This window comes from Podarcis gaigeae, assembly GCF_964106915.1.
Source record: "Podarcis gaigeae genome assembly, chromosome: 13".
NCBI lineage: Eukaryota > Metazoa > Chordata > Lepidosauria > Squamata > Lacertidae > Podarcis > Podarcis gaigeae.
The window spans coordinates 29,171,543-29,188,687 of NC_139689.1; the positions used below are offsets into that span (position 1 = coordinate 29,171,543).

The 17,145-nt window shown below is 46.6% G+C and overlaps 1 protein-coding gene across 2 annotated transcripts in view; it reads left to right on the plus strand.

Annotated features, from left to right (window-relative positions):
- The first annotated feature begins 291 nt into the window (after nucleotides 1–291).
- Nucleotides 292–17,145, plus strand: part of STARD3 (StAR related lipid transfer domain containing 3) — a 29,088-nt gene continuing 12,234 nt past the window's right edge. Inside the window, exons 1-7 of one of the 2 annotated variants that reach the window (XM_083708809.1) lie at nucleotides 292–492; nucleotides 10,913–11,217; nucleotides 13,386–13,463; nucleotides 13,781–13,858; nucleotides 13,984–14,037; nucleotides 14,305–14,422; nucleotides 15,796–15,894. In XM_083708809.1, coding sequence (XP_083564935.1) covers nucleotides 11,008–11,217; nucleotides 13,386–13,463; nucleotides 13,781–13,858; nucleotides 13,984–14,037; nucleotides 14,305–14,422; nucleotides 15,796–15,894 — 637 coding nt within the window. In that variant the 5' untranslated portion in view covers nucleotides 292–492; nucleotides 10,913–11,007. Of the gene's footprint in view, nucleotides 493–8,789; nucleotides 8,918–10,912; nucleotides 11,218–13,385; nucleotides 13,464–13,780; nucleotides 13,859–13,983; nucleotides 14,038–14,304; nucleotides 14,423–15,795; nucleotides 15,895–17,145 lie in introns of those variants that run through there. The other variant, XM_083708810.1, reaches the window with a different exon arrangement.

A 17,145-nucleotide genomic window follows, 5' to 3' on the forward strand; every position in this document is an offset into this window, starting at 1 on the left:
TCCTCTTCTTTTTCCAACCAATCACTGCCACAGCCTTCACCTCCCAAGAAACCAATGGGCGGAATCCTACACGGAATCCCGCCCAACGACCTGAACGTTTCGCGTCGCGCTCTCAATCTCGCCTCTCTTCTCCCACCGTAGCCAATGAGGGATACGCAAACGTCTTCCTTCTAACCAATGGCGTTGCTTCCTCCTCCCCACGCGCCTGCCCTCCGCTGTCAACCATTTAGCGCTCTCTCTCGCTTCCTGCTTTCCACGCCCCCGCTCTGACTCCGCCCACTTTTGCTCTCGCTTTCGGAGAATTGACTGAGGGAGGGTGCGCGTGCCGGCTTGTTTTTTTTTTTCCAGGTCACGCTGCGATCACGTGATAGGTAGTGTCCTGTCCGAAGTGGCGGTTACTTCCGTCTATTTCTCTCCCTGCCCCCCATCCCTTGTTCCTGTTGCTGAGGGGAGGCTGAGGCTGAGGCCTTTGGGCAGGCAGTGGCCCATCAGGTAAACGTCTAGCGATGGGGGAAGCCCGGCCTTGCAGTGTAGGATGAGGAGCTCGTAGGGAAAGAAGAAAGACAGGCTCGTGAAAATTGGGGCATATATATATATATCCATATAGATATATATTATTGATAGGATGAGAATTAATACTTTGAATTTTGGTGTGTTCAAAACGGTTCACATGCATTAGGTCAGGAATCCTTAACAACAGCCCTGTAAGGTAGGTCAGTATTAATCGTCCTCATGTTGTAGTTGTGGGTCTTTTAAGATGTGTGTATTCATGTGAGGGTGGCTTACTTCCGCTGTGGCCCTGAGGTGAAATTTCTCCCGGGGGCTTCCTGAGTCTCATAGCTGCAACGTTATTAACCTACATGCTGCTGCTGTCATAATAATAAAAATTATGATAAATAAAAACCACATTGTTGCAGGTTTGGGTCTATTGCAACAAATAATGGCGCCTTAGAAGATTAACCTTGTTTATTGTGGGTGGAGATTTCCCAGGCTACATCCCCCACTTCATCAGGTGATTTAAGTGTTGACAGCTACAGGTGCATGGCAGTACAAGGGAAATAAATAGTGGGGTCAAATTTGCAGAGATGGGGAACTGAGGCTTGGCATAATGAAATTCATGATGGATCTAAGATTTGGACTGGGAACTTGCTGATTCATAGTTCTATGTCTTACTTTGAAGCTAGATGTTGCCATGGGAGGGAAAATGGCAAAAACAAAAGAGAGAAGAAGCTAGATGTTGCCTAAAATGAAGGACTGTCACCAAATAGTATTTCTAATAAAAATAGTTATGATTATAGTGCTCATACTTTAGTCATCCTTGCATCAACCCATGTAAGGTTGCAACTTTTGGGACACTTGCCATTTTACGCTTTTGCTACCTAGAAGATTTATCAGAATTATTGTAGTGTAAGTTCCTTTGGAGTAGAGCAGTTCGCTTAAGGCCTCCTAATGGCTATGATTGTATATGGGACTTTCAGTCACCATGTAGCACTTGTAATGTGTATAAGCACCTACTTTATAGTTCTTCTGAGCAGGGCTGTCTTTATTCACATAAAGACTTCCAGGTCAGACAGTAGAACTATTATGTAGGCTTGAGCCTGACCGCATATGATTTTAGGGTGGAAACAATGAAAAGAAATTGAAAGAATCTTTTAATGCATGTGTTTGGCAATGAAAGGATAAGAGGAAGAGAAATTTTAGTAGACTGGGGAAAGGAGAAGTGCTTATTTTCCTTAAAATGTACAGGAGACAGGAATGTCCCCAGAGATCATCTGATGAGTAACATTCAAAGCATGCAAAAATGGCTTGGCACGTGTCAAGGAATTAGCAGATGTAAAGCAAGTATCACAAGTGGCATCTGCCATAAGAACTCAGTAAGGTAGATCAATATTGTTACTACTATATTGCAAATGGGAGCTCAGGCTAAGAATACAGTGGTACCTCGGGTTACATATGCTTCAGGTTACAGAGTCCGCTAACCCAGAAATAGTGCTTCAGGTTAAAAACTTTGCTTCAGGTTGAGAACAGAAATCGTGCTCTGGCGGCGCAGTGGGAGGCCCCATTAGCTAAAGTGGTGCTTCAGGTTAAGAACAGTTTCAGGTTAAGTACAGACCTCCGGAACGAATTAAGTACTTAACCCGAGGTCCCACTGTAATAGATTGCCTTGGATCAATTAAGTGAGTTTGTGGCAGAGTTGAGATTCTGCTGAGGAGTGTGAGAGGCTTCTTGGATCATTGCTTAGTGCATGGATAGGCAAACTAAGGCCCAGGGGCCGGATCCGGCCTAATTGCCTTCTAAATCTGGCCCGCGGACGGTCCGGGAATCAGCATGTTTTTACATGAGTGGAATGTGTCCTTTTGTTTAAAATGCATCTCTGGGTTATTTGTGGGGCATAGGAATCTGTTCTCTTTTTCCCCCTTCAGAATATAGTCTGGCCCCCCACAAGGTCAGGGACAATGGACTGGCCCCCTGCTGAAAAGGTTTGCTGACCCCTCGCTTAGTGTCTCAACCAACATGCTACATTATTAAATGTATCTTTTCTCCAAAGAGGTCTCTATCCCTTCATATTATCCTCACAGCCCTGTGAGGTAGGTTAGGCTGAGAACTGATGACTGGCCCAAGTTCACCCAGTGAGTTTTATGGCTTAGTGAGGATTTGAACCCTGGTCTCCCAGGTCCCAGTATGACACACTAACTTACGTGATAGCATGCCTGTGTGGGGCGAGTGCTGCTTCCTTGTGTAGGAGAGGTCAGGTTTCAAAGACTCTGCCTTCTTCCTAGCAGAACAAGGTAAATCTAAAAAAGGAGTCAGAAGTGTGGGGGCAGGGATGCTATTTCTGACAAAGTCAATCTGTGTTTTTCTTGCCTACCCTAAATTACCTGTTTCCCAGCTTGTTCTCCCTCTCTTAGCATCATTTTTGTCTCATCCATTGGGAGAGAGCAACTGAGTCAGAAAGGTGTAATAATTATAAATATATATTGAGGCTAAATGGATTTGAGATCAATTAGGCAAAGAAGTTTAAGATCTTATTTTTTAAAAAGATCTCCAGCCCATTAGGTTTCCAGCTTTTAGGAGTAGAAGTAGGAAGTGATGAGGTGATGTCAAGAGGTGTTTTGGCCTGGATGTTTAAAGAAGCATAATCTAGGGGGAAAGGGGTGAGCCCCTTTTTATGGGAGCAAGGATTGTGGCTCATGCTTGGATTGACAAACTTCTGCTATTTGTACATGTTCCTTTGGTTGAAAGGTGGGGTGTTGAAAACAGATACCAGGGAAGGGAATTCTACTAGCCGAATCCCACTGATTAAGATTTGGATAATCAGCCTCATTGTGCATTGTGAACCCCATGGGAACAATAAGAGAAGCGTTGATATTAAATTGGTTAAACTGTGTGGAGAGGAAAACTACAGAAGTAGCTAAGTAGGTGAGGAGCTGGTGATGAGAAGGAGGAAAGGGGCAAATGATGGGCGGAGGTGGGGTCTGAGGAGAGCCTGGGTTGGGATAGTGGCCTCTGAGGATGGGGATTGCAGGAAGTGTCCAGGCTTGCTGTCTCCTTGCAGCTTGAGCAGGTCAGTGTTCTTAATGAAAATCCAGCCTAGTCTGAGAATGCTCTTGTCGTGTTATACCCTGTGTATGTAAATTGGAAATGTTTTCATAGTCTTTTTCCTTCAAAATAGATAAAAAAGTTATTTACCCCAAAAATGCTCCTGTTGCTGGCTGAAGTTGGCCCTCGACCAATTATTGAGAGCATATGAGTCATTTGCTGTACCATCCATGCTGGTTTCTCATTTGCTTCTCGGTTCAGTTTGGATCGCTGGTTATTTATCTTTTAAGGCCAAAATCCTGTACCTAACCAGGAAGGGAGTCCCATGGAACTGCTGAGTAAACATACAAAAGATTACACTGCACAGGCCCTAAATGGCAAAGAACCAAGATGCCGAGACTCCTCTAAGCCAGTGGTTTTCAACCAGTGTGCCATGGCACCCTGGGGTGCCTTTGAATGATGGCCAGGGGTGCTGCAAGCAACACTGGCCTCCCTCTTTCTTTCTTTCTTTCTTTCTTTCTTTCTTTCTTTCTTTCCCTCCCTCCTCTGATGCCCTCTTGCAACTCTGCCTTGAGGAGAAGACACTGAGGGAACACTCCACAAGGGAGGGTGTTCAAAAAAGGGTGAGAGGCTGCCAGCTCTGCAGGCAAGGGGTGACATAGATGGGCTCCTGAGCCCCACAGGGTGCCACAGAAAGAATAGAGTTGGTCAAGGGAGCCGTGGACTCAAAAAGGTTGAAAACCTCTGCTCTAGGCTAGCCTTCCCTTGCTGGCTGACCAGAGTAGGAATCCAGCACCTACCTTGAGAAAGGCTGCCAACTGCTTCTTGCCATATTCACATGGCTGTTTTCTAAGGTTACGGGAGAGGCCTTGTTGTACATCTGTGACTAGTATAGCAGGATTATGTGATAAGACCTTCTTTGTTGATGAATGCCTTGCCCCAGAAGATTGATTTGGCAACCTTCCTGATGACGCTTCGTTCGAAGCTGAAAACTTTTTGTTGTTGTTCAATAGGCTTTCAATTTCTTAAAAGTTTTAAATGTGTGTTCTTGATCATACTTTTTGCCCGCTTCCTAGTTGGCATACTAGTGGGTTTATATTTTCTGCTGGTTTATGTATTTCACCTTTAGTTTCTGCATTGTTGCCTCGTGCGCTTTTTATGGTGTTGAATCACGTATGCTCCGCTCTCTAGCACCTCACTGAGTCGGCAAAGAAGGACAGAAATAGCGAGGGAATGGTTATTTTGTTGGGTGATGCGTTGGTAGCTTTGAAGGAAATGTTCCAGAGTTGCCAAAGGCAACTTGAGACTTTTATGCTGACGTAGGCTGAAGAGGAATCAAATGAACTTTAAAAAACCTGATAAAAAAGAACAAACCTTGACTACAGCTGGGAACTAGCAAAGAGAGGACTTGAGTAACAATGGCACTGAGTAACATTAAAAAACAAACAAACCAGCAGTAGATCTGCTAGCAAATGGCTGTGAGGGGAAGAAATGGAAAAGTACAGGGAGGAAGTAGAAAGCAAGTATACAAAGCCCAGGTAATAATGGTGGGTTCAGGGAAGTTTTCTTAAACAGATCCAATCCACTAAGGCTGGCTTATAGATGCAAACCCTGGGGCATACCACTAAACTGCCAGACTCAGTAGCACAACTGTCCCAAAGCTAGTTTTTCTCAGATTTGCAGGTGATAGCTAGTTGACTGCTGTGCAGTGAGGAATGTAATTGCATAACCTCCTTTTGTGAAAGTTGGACCTTTGGGGCATCTTTGGGTGGGATGTTGAAAAAAGTCACACAAACCCATGCAGGATAATTGTGGCGTGACATCCCACATGACAGTTGCATGCAGCAATATGCCCCATGCATGATAAAGACTGCATTCATAGCCCCACTAACCTGGGAGTAAGCCCCATTTAATTCAATAGGGCTTCCTCTGAGTGGACATTGGTAGAATTGTGTGGTAAACCATCCAAATTTTGCACCACAGTTGTGCTGCATGCCAGTGCAGTTACCATGGCTCATATCTTTTCCTAGAAGAAAGACCTCAAGCCACTCCAAAACCTCCTCTTCCCCCAGTCAAATTTGATATTTGCAAATTCCAGCTCAAGCTGATCTGCTGTTGAACTAATATGCATATTGGAACATAGTTAACTGGCTTTTGGACTTCTTGAATTTTCCAATTCAGTTGTGTGCTGAAAAACTGTATCAAACTATGTTTTCCCAGAGAACAACCTTAACCAGATACCTTTAATAGGAATCTGGTTTTAATATGTGATCCACATCTGCCTATTCATATTCAAGAGGTTTCTTTGCTTATCCTTCAGTTCCATCCTTGGGTCGAACCTTGAACCTGGAACACAGTTTGATTGCCTTCCTGCCTGCCTTCCCTTCAGTTGCAGGATCAGGGACTCATGGCTGCCTTGACAGATAACCTTGGGCTCCAGTTAAGCCCTTGTACTTTCGGGGGCTTTGCTACAGCTGCTGGATTCTCCTTCCTCATCACCATTACCAGCTCTGAATTCTGCACTGTAATTTCGTTCCTTCGTGGTGTAGCTCATGGGTAGGCAAACTAAGGCCTGGGGGCCGGATCCGGCCCAATCACCATCTAAATCTAGCCCATGGACAGTCTGGGAATCAGCGTGTTTTTACATGAGTAGAATGTGTCCTTTTATTTAAAATGCATCTCTGGGTTATTTGTGCGGCCTGCCTGGTATTTTTACAAGAGTAGAATGTGTGCTTTTATTTAAAATGCATCTCTGCATTATTTTGTGGGGCACAGGAATTCGTTCTTCTTTTTTCAAGATATAGTCCAGCCCCCCACAAGGTCTGAGGGACAGTAGACCAGCCCCCTGCTGAAAAAGTTTGCTGACCCCTCTATGGGGAAATGTTGGTTGTCTGAATTACACATCCCTCCATGAATGTTGATTGGCCAACTGAGAGAAAATCCTTCCCAAGCAGCTTCTGCAAGCTAATTCATCAGTCATAGTAGTACAGTGGTGCCCCGCAAGACGAATGCCTCGCTAAACGAAAAACCCGCAAGACGAAAGGGTTTTCCGATTTTTTAGCGGCTTTGCAAGACGAATTTCCCTATGGGCTTGCTTCGCAAGATGAAAGCCCATAGGGAAATCTCCGGGGACAGCGGGGAAGCGCAGCGCACCTTCTCCTCTGTTCCCGGACCTGTCCTAAGGCTTGCGGTGGGAGGTCCGGGAACAGAGGACAAGGCGTGAAGGGCTTCTCCTCTGTTCCCGGGGCTTGCGGTGACAGGAGGGTTTTTCCTCCCCACCGCCAACATTCAGAACAGCATTCTGAATGTTGGCGGTGGGGAGGAAAGCCCTCCTCCCACCGCAAGCCTTCAGGACAGGTCCGGGAACAGAGGGGAAGGTTCCCGCCTAGGCTGCGGACAGCAGCCTGCTGCCCCGCGCGAGGGGCGCTCTTAAGCAGAGCGCCCCTCGCGCGGGGCAGACATTCGCCGCTTGGGGTCCTCTTCTGAAGGCTGGCGGGGGGCAAAAGTCTTTGTCCCCCCTGCCTGCCTTCCCGGGGGCTTTTAAATCGCCCCGGGACAGCGGAGAAGTCTCCGCTGTCCTGGGGGCTTTTAAAATGCTGGGGGACGGCAGCGAAGGTTTCGCTGCCGCCCGCCAGCATTTTAAAATCGCCCCGGGACAGCGGAGAAGTCTCCGCTGTCCCGGGAAGGCAGGCGGGGGGAAGCAAAGACTTTCGCCCCCCCCCCCGCCGGCCTTCAGAAGAGGTCGGGGGACAGACTGTCCCCGGACCTGGTCTGAAGGCGGTTTCCATAGGAACGCATTGATTGATTTTCAATGCATTCCTATGGGAAACCGTGCTTCGCAAGACGAAAAACTCGCAAGACGAAAAGACTTGCGGAACGAATTAATTTCGTCTTGCGAGGCACCACTGTATCTTAAGTGGCTTTAAATGGTTGCCTCTATAGTGTTGGCAGAAGTAGGAGCAGCTGGAAAAAACAACAAAAGGCAGCCATGCTGATATGTAAGCTAGGGAAGCAGAGCCTTCAAGTCCACAGTTGGGCAACGCCTTAATTATGGCCAACTAAAATGTTGTAAAATGGTGTGCCAGCTGCAAGCTTTTGAGTTCTCCGGTATGCAGGATCAGGCAGGATGTTACCCAAAGCAGAGGCTGTGTGGATATGGAGGAAAGCGACATCAAAAATAGAACAAAATAGACCTGGTGTTGAAGGTGCGAGCCTGCATTTTTATTCAGTTTGAAGGTGAAGGTTGCAGACTGGCTCCGTTGTCTGCAGTTGTTAAGCTACGTCTAGGATTCTAGGATGAAGAAGCAATGAGTGACCCCCGTGTTTGAAACGTAAAGAGTGGCTGTTACCCAGATCTGCCTTGTTTAAACAGGAACACGGGCAGATGCTTCCCACAGGCAGGCAGATAGATTCTAGCCTAGATAATGAGCCAGGCGGTGCTCGGAGCACCGCGTCTATCTTTACAGTTGATGTGCAGCTCCTCTTAGCAAAATGACTTTCATCAATCTTCATTCAGGAAGCTGCGGTGACAGCCCTCAACCCACCCACCCCAACTCCCTTCTTTGGGAGACAAGAGAACAAGCCCAGTCAGAACTATGCTAATAGGAGTAACTAACACCTGCCTAGCAAGTGATCGCAAAGAAGAGATGGAAGGTGGCGCTCCTGCGATTAGGCCTGCTCGGAAAAGAGAGAAAAGGGTGTTGCTATTGTGGCAGTCACATATAAACATGTGTGTGGTCTTCCAGTTGATGCAAGAAAGTTCAAGCCCCAGGTGTCTCCCATGTAGGAGGTTCGGCATTGCTGCTATTTGTGTATACAGTCATACCTTGGATCCCAAACGCCTAGAGTCGAAAATTTTGGCTCCTGAACACTGCAAACCCAGAAGTGAGTGTTCTGGTTTGCAGACGTTCTTTGGAACCTGAATGTCCAGCACAGGTTCCGATTGGCTGCAGGAAGCTCAGAAGTCGTGCCTTGTTTTCCGAACGTTTGGAAGTCGAACAGACTTCTGGAACAGATTCTGTTCGACTTCTGAGGTGCCACTTTATACCTGTGTGTGAGTGAATCAGCCTTCAGGATAACTCCCACCTGCCCTCGGATCCCTTGTCAGTGGCATTGCCCTACGAACAAAGTGGAGACTTGAGAGAGGAACGTATTCTGCTTAACAGATATACTTGGTTGGTTTGTTTATGCTGCCAAAGAAAATCCTATAAAGCATAATCTAAAACAGTTGGATTGTCTTCTAAGCGTCAATGTCAAAAGGGACAGAACTGAGTCAAGGGGAATGAAAAACAAAACAGTCCAGCTGAGTTGACAATGATTCAGTCACATGCTGGAGGAACAACACTGCTACTGTTAACGCACTCTCCAGAAGAAAGGGGTGAGTCAAGAACTTCTGGTGTGAAGAGCTGCCCTGCAGGATCAGAAGAATGTCGGTCTAGCCCAGCATTCTCTTTGTAGTGCCGTGCAGTGGTTAGAGTGTGGCCCTGGGAGGGCAGGGTCAATTGCTGGCTCTCACCCTAACCTACCTCACAGGGTGTGTTGGGAAAATTGGGGGGGAGGGGGAGGGGCAGACTAATTTCAGCACCTAGAGTTTCCTGGAGGAGAGGAAGGCTGTGCATAAGTATATTTCTCACAGGCCACACAGGTGCCTTTAGAAGTTCACAAAGGGGGTGTGAAGGTCTTATCCTCTGGTAGCCTAAAAATACTTTGAAGGGGATAGTTCTTCTTTTTTTAAGAACTCTCTTTTTTCAGTTTTTCCAATGGGGAAAAATGATTTTGGAAGAGGCATTAAAAATGGTTCTGTGGAATATTTTCGCTCTTGGAATGGGTGAAATGTTATTTGACATGAGGTTTCTTTTGTTTACTACAAAATTGGTGGTTTCTCTTTTCAGCCTTTTATTTCTCTCCCCCCAAACCTCTCAGATGGTATAAATCAAGCTACACATGCTTAAGTAGCATGCGGTATAACAGTTTTTCAGCTTGCTCTCTCTAGTGCTGGGTATGTTTGCAGTGTTACTTGTACAAAATAAGGCAGTTATATTTCAGGAGACTGCATTCCTATCCTAAGGATGCTTACCTGGGAGGGAGCCCTACAAAATAGTCTTGAATTTTCTTCCCCCAGCCTGGGTGACCAAAACCCATGGTTCTTTAACCTCTCTTCTTCATGGATGCTGTATACCTGTTCTGGAAAAACCCTCATTCTTCTGCCTTTCAGCCAGAGATACACTTGGGCAGGGGGTGGCAATGAGCAATTTTACTGAGCGATCCTATGACAGCTGCTTAAGTAGTGTTCAGCCTTCTGCACAGAGCGAGGAGATGGATAGAGGCACCGATGTGTATTATTCAGGAATCACAGATGGCTGAACTTCTTCTTTCGTTTGAGATGCTTGGGTCTCCTGCAGAAAGTGGAGGTCCCAGTTCTTACTCAGTTATGTGAAGTGACATTTCCCTCCCTTCAGTTGAAGCTAAGTGGCTTAAGAGTCTGATTTGCGCAGGAGTTGACACACGCATGCATATGAAAGGGCGCTTGCATGTGTAAATTGTGTTGGGCTTTTCCCCCCTTGCAGGAAGTTTACAGTTGGAAGGTCTAATCCTTTCTCAGTTGCTGCTGTCATATATTTCTCTGGCAAAAGCTACTGCTTGGGAGATGAAATTGTGTGTGTGCATATTCATTCTTGGGAACTGCTTTTCCATCTTTATGTGAAATGTTATTTAGATGCTTCACTTTTCATATGTCTGCAGGCCCTACTTTCTTATTTATGGAACCTAGCTCTGGGGGAAACAAAGCGCAGGGATCTTCTGACATATCTAGAAAACCTGCGATCTGGCTGTCATACTTTGATCCGGGTGGAGTGGGTGTGTAGCTGGTGTTCTCCAAAGATGCTGGAAATTAGAGAGAAGCAGATAGGGTATTGGGGGTACTTGGCCAGTAGCTGCTGCTGGAGTCTAGTTATTGCAAAATCTTTTTCCAGCTCTGCTGCCTTTTGGGTAGGGAAATTGAATTAGATGACCTTTGGTTCCTTCCAAGTCTCTGAACCACCATCTGATATAACAGTTGCAGCTATTGTGAGTGAGGGCCCAGTTCCCTCAACTCCCATCTGGGCTTCAAGGAACAAAAACTGGGATGAGGTAGACCAGCGTTTTCATGCTTCCTTTTTATTCAACCCAGAAAAACAGATAGCGAAAAAGGAAAAGAAACATGGTGTGTTTGAGAGGTGTAAATAACTATCAGTTTCTTGGCTGTCACTACGTGCAACAAAGCATTAACCTGCATTTTGGTTTCCTGCTGAGGACCTTGATCTCATTCTCTTTCCCTTTTCCCTCTGCTGCCAGAATACCAAAACGATCTCACTTCCCTGTTCTTTCTCTCCAGCCCCCCTGCAGCCCCCACTGCAGATGAGCCATTGACAGAGTCACGGATGACACGTCTGCACGCGAGAGCCAACCCTTTCACCCTCCTGCCTGAGGATGAGCAAGCTGTGGGGCTTGCAGAACGGTGACCTGGAGCAGAGTCTTCCCGCCATTGCATCCTCTCTTTCCCACAGCCCGGGCCTCTCCCCGCACCACTTCTTCTCTCCCGAGAGGAGGCAAGCCATTTCTGACGTGCGTCGGACCTTCTGCCTCTTTGTGACCTTCGATCTTCTCTTCGTCTCGCTCCTCTGGATAATTGAACTGAACGTGAGTGGAGGAGCTGGCCTTTGTGAATATGGTTTCCTGCTTCCCCCCGGGGTTTGGCTTAAACAAGGATCCCAGAAGTGGTTGTCCCTGAACATGTTCATATAGCAACGGCAGTGAGTCAGGCTCAGTTTAAAACAAAACAAAAAAACAGGGAGTGCCTCTCTCTGAGAGTCCAGGCAGGCAGAAAGCAGTGTGGCAGACTCCTCTGAGCTGGTTCCCCTCACCGCCTCTGCCTTGAGCTGTCAGTGTGCTGCTTTCATCGCAGCCCACAAGTCTGTCCGTTGTCGGGTATTGTTAGATCCCAGGGTGAGTCTGCTCAGGTGGTGATGCTGCTTGGGCCAAGAGCAACTCATAAGATTGAAGCCCCAGTCAAGGTTTCTGCACACGGTGGAATTGTACACAGTGAACAGGAAGTTGGGACGTGCCTGGTAGCCCCTTCTGCATGGCACCCCCATGTACAGAGCAAACCGTTTAAAGGGAGGGAGTCTTCACACATATATAGTCTTTCATGGGATCTGCAGGCTATTAACACACAGGGTTCAAGATCACAGGGGAGCCTGCGCATGCTGAAGCTCCCTCCCTCCTTTCAGACCTTTGTGTTGCATGTGTGTTTGTGTGTAAGGGAGGGGAGAGCTGCTGATCTGGCTGTCCTGCCCAGCCACATAACGGCTTGAAGGGCCATCAGAGATCTAACCGTCACCCAGTTGCAAATCACTCTTAGAAATTAGCCATGTGCTGGGTGCCTTTTGCAAGTGGCGCAGGTCCAACTGCAACCACATGGAGAACTCTAGATTCCAGTTTGGCAGCTGACATCTCCATCTGGCTGGCCTCTCCAGCTTCCTTAAGGAGAAGAGTTTATTCATTGCATTTATTTCGCACCTTTTCCTCTGAGGAGTACATGGCTCGGCTGTCTTCAGTTAATCCCTACAATGACTCCGTGAGGTAGGTTAAGAGGCAGTGACTGGCCCAAGCTCACTCAGTGAGCTTCATGACTGAGTGGGGATTTGAACCCTGACCTCCCAGGTCCCAGTCCAACACACTAACTACTACACTGCATTGGCTTCCTGGAGTACTTATGCTATGGGACAGCTCTATAAGTTCAAGTAGGTAGATAAATTTGGGGAAAGCAAAATGTCATTTAGAGAAGAATCTGAAAGCTTGCATTTGTTTTATTTGATGCTTTGATGTGCTATAAACTGCTTTGAGAATTTTTCTTTTAAATATAAAGCAGGATAGAAATAAAATGATTAACAATAATGTTTCACTAAAAAGAAAATGTGCCTAGACATTCCGTTGTGGTGACTGTAACTCAGGTTTAAGGTGCCATTTGGCGATATCAGCTTATATATTGATGAGTTTCTATCACTGTGGCAAGTCCTTGTTTTACTGCTCATCTTTAGGTAGAAAAAGAGTGAACTCTTCTTCCTCCCCCTCCTATTACCCGGGGGTTCTTTGTGAGCTCATTTTGGCCTCAGAAGGAGTAAACCAAATCAGAGGCTGAACTGAGTTAGCAAATTGTTAGTCCCAGATTTAAATGATAAACAAGCCTGAGATAAGCAGTGAGTCATTGCTTAGAACTGTTCTAATTGTTGGGCTGAAAGGAAGGATAAATCCAAATGTTGTCCTCGGCCACAAAGAAACCCACACAAATCTGGACCAGTGCACGCTGCAAGCTTGTGGCAGGAAGACCAATGACTCAAGCAAGTGACCTACACGCTACAGAAGCGAGAGCCAATCTGACCTTGCAGGAAAAATTCCTGACCCCACATGTTTTCAGATGGCTCAACTAAGCGTCAGGAAAACCCTACCCATTAATATAAAGCAATGCTATGATTCCCCTGGAAGCAGTGATTGCTGGCATCAGCATATTAAAAGTCAGGGGTGAGGAACCTCTAGCTTGGATCCCAGTTTGGCCTGTGTGGATGTTTTCTCCAAACCATGCCCACCTGCCCTACACGTGATGTCATATGTGATGTTTGGTGTGGGGCAGTAGAGACATGGTTGGATCATCTGCACAACCAAACTCTCTGTGGGAGCTCGAATGCTCAGCTGATCCTCGCAGAGAGCAGGCTTTAAATGATCACAGGTCGGAGCACTGCATTAAAAAGTCCGAGGCTGGCATTGTGGTGTGTCTTAATTTATTTGACTTTAATCTTGCCAATCTGCAGGCCACTAAAAGCATCCAGGAGAGTCTGAAGTATGAAATCATCGAGTACAACTTTAAAACGTCCTTTTTTGACATATTTGTAAGTATCCTGACAAAATTGTCGCTTGCAGTAATAGCCAAGGGGAGACCTGGGGGTGGGGATGGCAGGCGGAGTGCAGGGGAATGCCAAAGGAGCCATGAGGTCAGTACACAGGCAGCTTCAGTAGTCCGTGCATTTCACAGAACTCCTTGTCTGTTAGGCCCTCCCTGGATAAGAGTCCTGTGAAAGCCTGAAAGTTTGCCTGTTCTTGGTGCCAGTTGAGGTTGATTCATAAAAAGAGATTTTAACTTCTCTGCGTTTTTGAGACCTTCACAGTGGCCTTCTCATGATTTGCCTCTTGTGTTCCTTCTTATCAGCTCTTGGCTTTCTTCCGGTTTTCGGTGCTGCTCCTGGGATATGCTGTCCTCAAGCTCCGCCACTGGTGGGTCATTGCGGTAAGAAGTCGACTTTTTATCTTGCTCTCAGAGACGTACATAACATTGAATTGCAGCTGTAGTTTGTTTGTTTGCTTGTTTGCTTGTTTGTTAATGGGCTTCTCTCTTTTCTCCCCACCCTCCAGATCACTACATTGGTGTCCAGTGCCTTCCTGATTGTGAAAGTTATCCTTTCAGATGTGAGTTGCTGATAGCAAACATAGATTCTACTCTAAATCTTTATGGTCCCTTTCCAAAATCTTGGAGCAAATTGCAAGCCTTTAAAAGCAGACAATGCAAAATTTCAGTTTTTTTAAAAAATGGGAACATTTTAAACTTCAGGGCTGCTTGCTGGTTTGGGGGTACAAATGGATGGTTACAAGTGCTTTGGGTGTAGTTGTTCCACGACAAATACTGGAGATCATTTCATATGAATCGTGTCGTCTCCTTTTTTTTTCCACCAACAGCTGCTGAACAAAGGGGCTTTTGGCTATCTGCTGCCCATCATTTCCTTTGTCCTTGCCTGGCTGGAAACATGGTTTCTGGATTTTAAAGTCTTGCCCCAAGAGGCTGAGGAAGAGCAATGTGAGTCTGTGTTGAGTGAGGATGGATGAAGGGAAGAAATCTCCTACCCCGGTAAAATTGGTTTTGACAGCCCGGCTAGTGTCGTGTCCCATGTGTTGGGGGGGGGGGGAGGGTGGCAGCACTCAGAAAGCAGATGACCTTAAGGGTTCATGGAAGCAGGTTGCTGTATTTACAGTAGGTATCGCTGGATCTACATTCTGATGCCTCAAGGGCTTTTAATATGTTAGATTAGTCCTATGCGAGGAAAGCATTGAAAAGCAAAATAATGCAAAAAATTATTCTTCCGTTCTGTGTCTTTGGGGTTTTGTTTTTGTTTTGTTTTTGCATGTTGAGAAAAGGGTTTAAAGACGACAAAACTAAGCAAGCACTTTGCCACGATTGGATTAGGGAAACGCTCAGGGTTGCTTGGAGGAAAAAGCTCTCTATTGCATTAGATGCTTAATTGCTTTGGAGATATGATAGGCAAAGAGGCCATCATTCTCCATGTAGATAACATGTCTTGTCTCCAGTTGAAAGGTTGAGGGGGGGAAGCAGCTTGGCCAGCTCCTAAAGGGTGGTGATAAATCTGCCTATCTGTGCAAAGGTGTCTGAGTGTGTTAAGCGACAATGCGCTGCCTTGTTGTGCAACAAAATGTCCACGTTTAGAATACACTAAGTGCATCAGCATACATTGATTAGGTTTCCTTTTGGCTTTCTTCCTGTGATTCAGAGTTTGCAATGCGTTAAAACGTATAGTGAGTCAATGAGGTGAAGATATTTCCTAGTATTCTTCCGTAACCATGAGGGCTATAAACTTGTGCAGGCACAATGAGGTTGGAAAGGATGATGAGGGTGATCCTTTCTGTTCCATATGACTCTGGTGGTCTCCCCCGACAACCGAGGGCCCCACGTATTTAAAATGCCAGGCCAACATTCTTCTGCAAGCTCAGTACTTTGTTGAGAATCTGCAAAATGAAGTTGCTGGAAGTGAAATGCTTCAACATGCATGTTCCTCTCACTGAGCTTAGCTCTTCCCCCTTCCCACACCTGCTTGGGCAGATCTTCAGCTCAAGCCACCAAGTAAGGAGGCCAGCCCAGTCCTGGTGTTCTCCACTCCGTTCAAGCTTAGGAGGCCGACTTTTGCCTCTTTCTCCAGGGCTTGTGCTTCCCTGGTCTTTCATTCCAAGCTGCTCATCAAATAACTCAATGAAGTTATTGTTCTCAGTTTATTAAGGGAGGCAGAATTACTGAGAGGCTTGCTGGCTCTTCTCAAGCACAGTTTTGCCCTTTCTCAAACAGCTTTTCCTGCCTCATCCGGGGGGTCACCCAGGTTGAGCCAGGGATATAAATGCAATGCAATATAAATGAGCTGATTCCCCCCCTTCTATTTCCAGGGTACCTGGCAGCTCAAGCTGCTGTGGCCCGAGGACCCCGCCTTTATTCAGGGGCGCTTTCAGACGGCCAGTTCTACTCCCCTCCAGAATCCGTTGCAGGTAATGACATTTCTTCCAAAAACTTGGGTATGGTGTATTTCTGAAAGTCTGTCTCTAACTGAGCACTGGTAAAAATAACAATAGTAATAACTCACTCCTCTCTTTACCAGTCAGTTAATGTGTACGATACGATATCTTTATTGTCATTGTCCCATACAGAACAATGAAATTGGAGTGTAATATGAAAGTTGCAAACACACGAGATTGCCACTTCTGAGCTGCAGTAACCTAAAGCTTGTTTGAGCACGGCTAAGCTCTCTATAGGGGACGCAGGTGGCGCTGTGGGTTAAAGCCTCAGCGCCTAGGACTTGCCGATCGAAAGGTCGGCGGTTCGAATCCCTGCGGCGGGGTGCGCTCCCGCTGCTCGGTCCCAGTGCCTGCCAACCTAGCAGTTCGAAAGCACCTCTGGGTGTAAGTAGATAAATAGGGACCGCTTACCAGCGGGAAGGTAAACGGCGTTTCCGTGTGCGGCTCTGGCTCGCCAGAGCAGCGATGTCACGCTGGCCACGTGACCCGGAAGTGTCTTCGGACAGCGCTGGCCCCTGGCCTCTTGAGTGAGATGGGCGCACAACCCCAGAGTCTGTCAAGACTGGCCCGTACGGGCAGGGGTACCTTTACCTTTACCTTTAAGCTCTCTATACTTCTATGTTACAAGAAGGGGCCAGTCATAACATGTACTTCCCATATGCCCCATTTCTGCAGTATCCATGCTTTCGTTCACAAGAGAGAAGGAGAGCACAAAGGGTTATTTCAGAAACTCTCAGCCTATTTCCTGGGAGATAGTAGTGTGTTGCAAGAAATACATGGACCAAAAGGTCCTATGGGCTGTATATTCCTGTCCACACAGGAGGCAGCCCACTGCGTCTGTGCATGATCCAGTGTTCTGGCCTTACTTGTCTTCTGCAGAAATTGAATTGGGAAGAGGTAATTCTGTTGCATCTGCATTAGGTGACACTGGGATCTGTCACTCAGTCTCAATGCAGAGATGCAGCACTATTGTTCATCCTCTAAGGAAGGCTACCTGTTGCATCTCTGTGTGAATTACTTCTCTGAGCTTCCTTCCAATCAGGCAGCACACTTAAGACCAGTGACTCAGGCAGAAATCCAGGAAAATTGGCTACCTGGAGGTGGGTAATTCCTACTACTCCAGCCACTGGGTGACTCTTGCTCAGCAGCCAACGAACAGTAAATGCCTGTCATTCCTAAAGATGAACTTGTGTGAACAAACAGCCTTGAAATTGTGCAATGCTG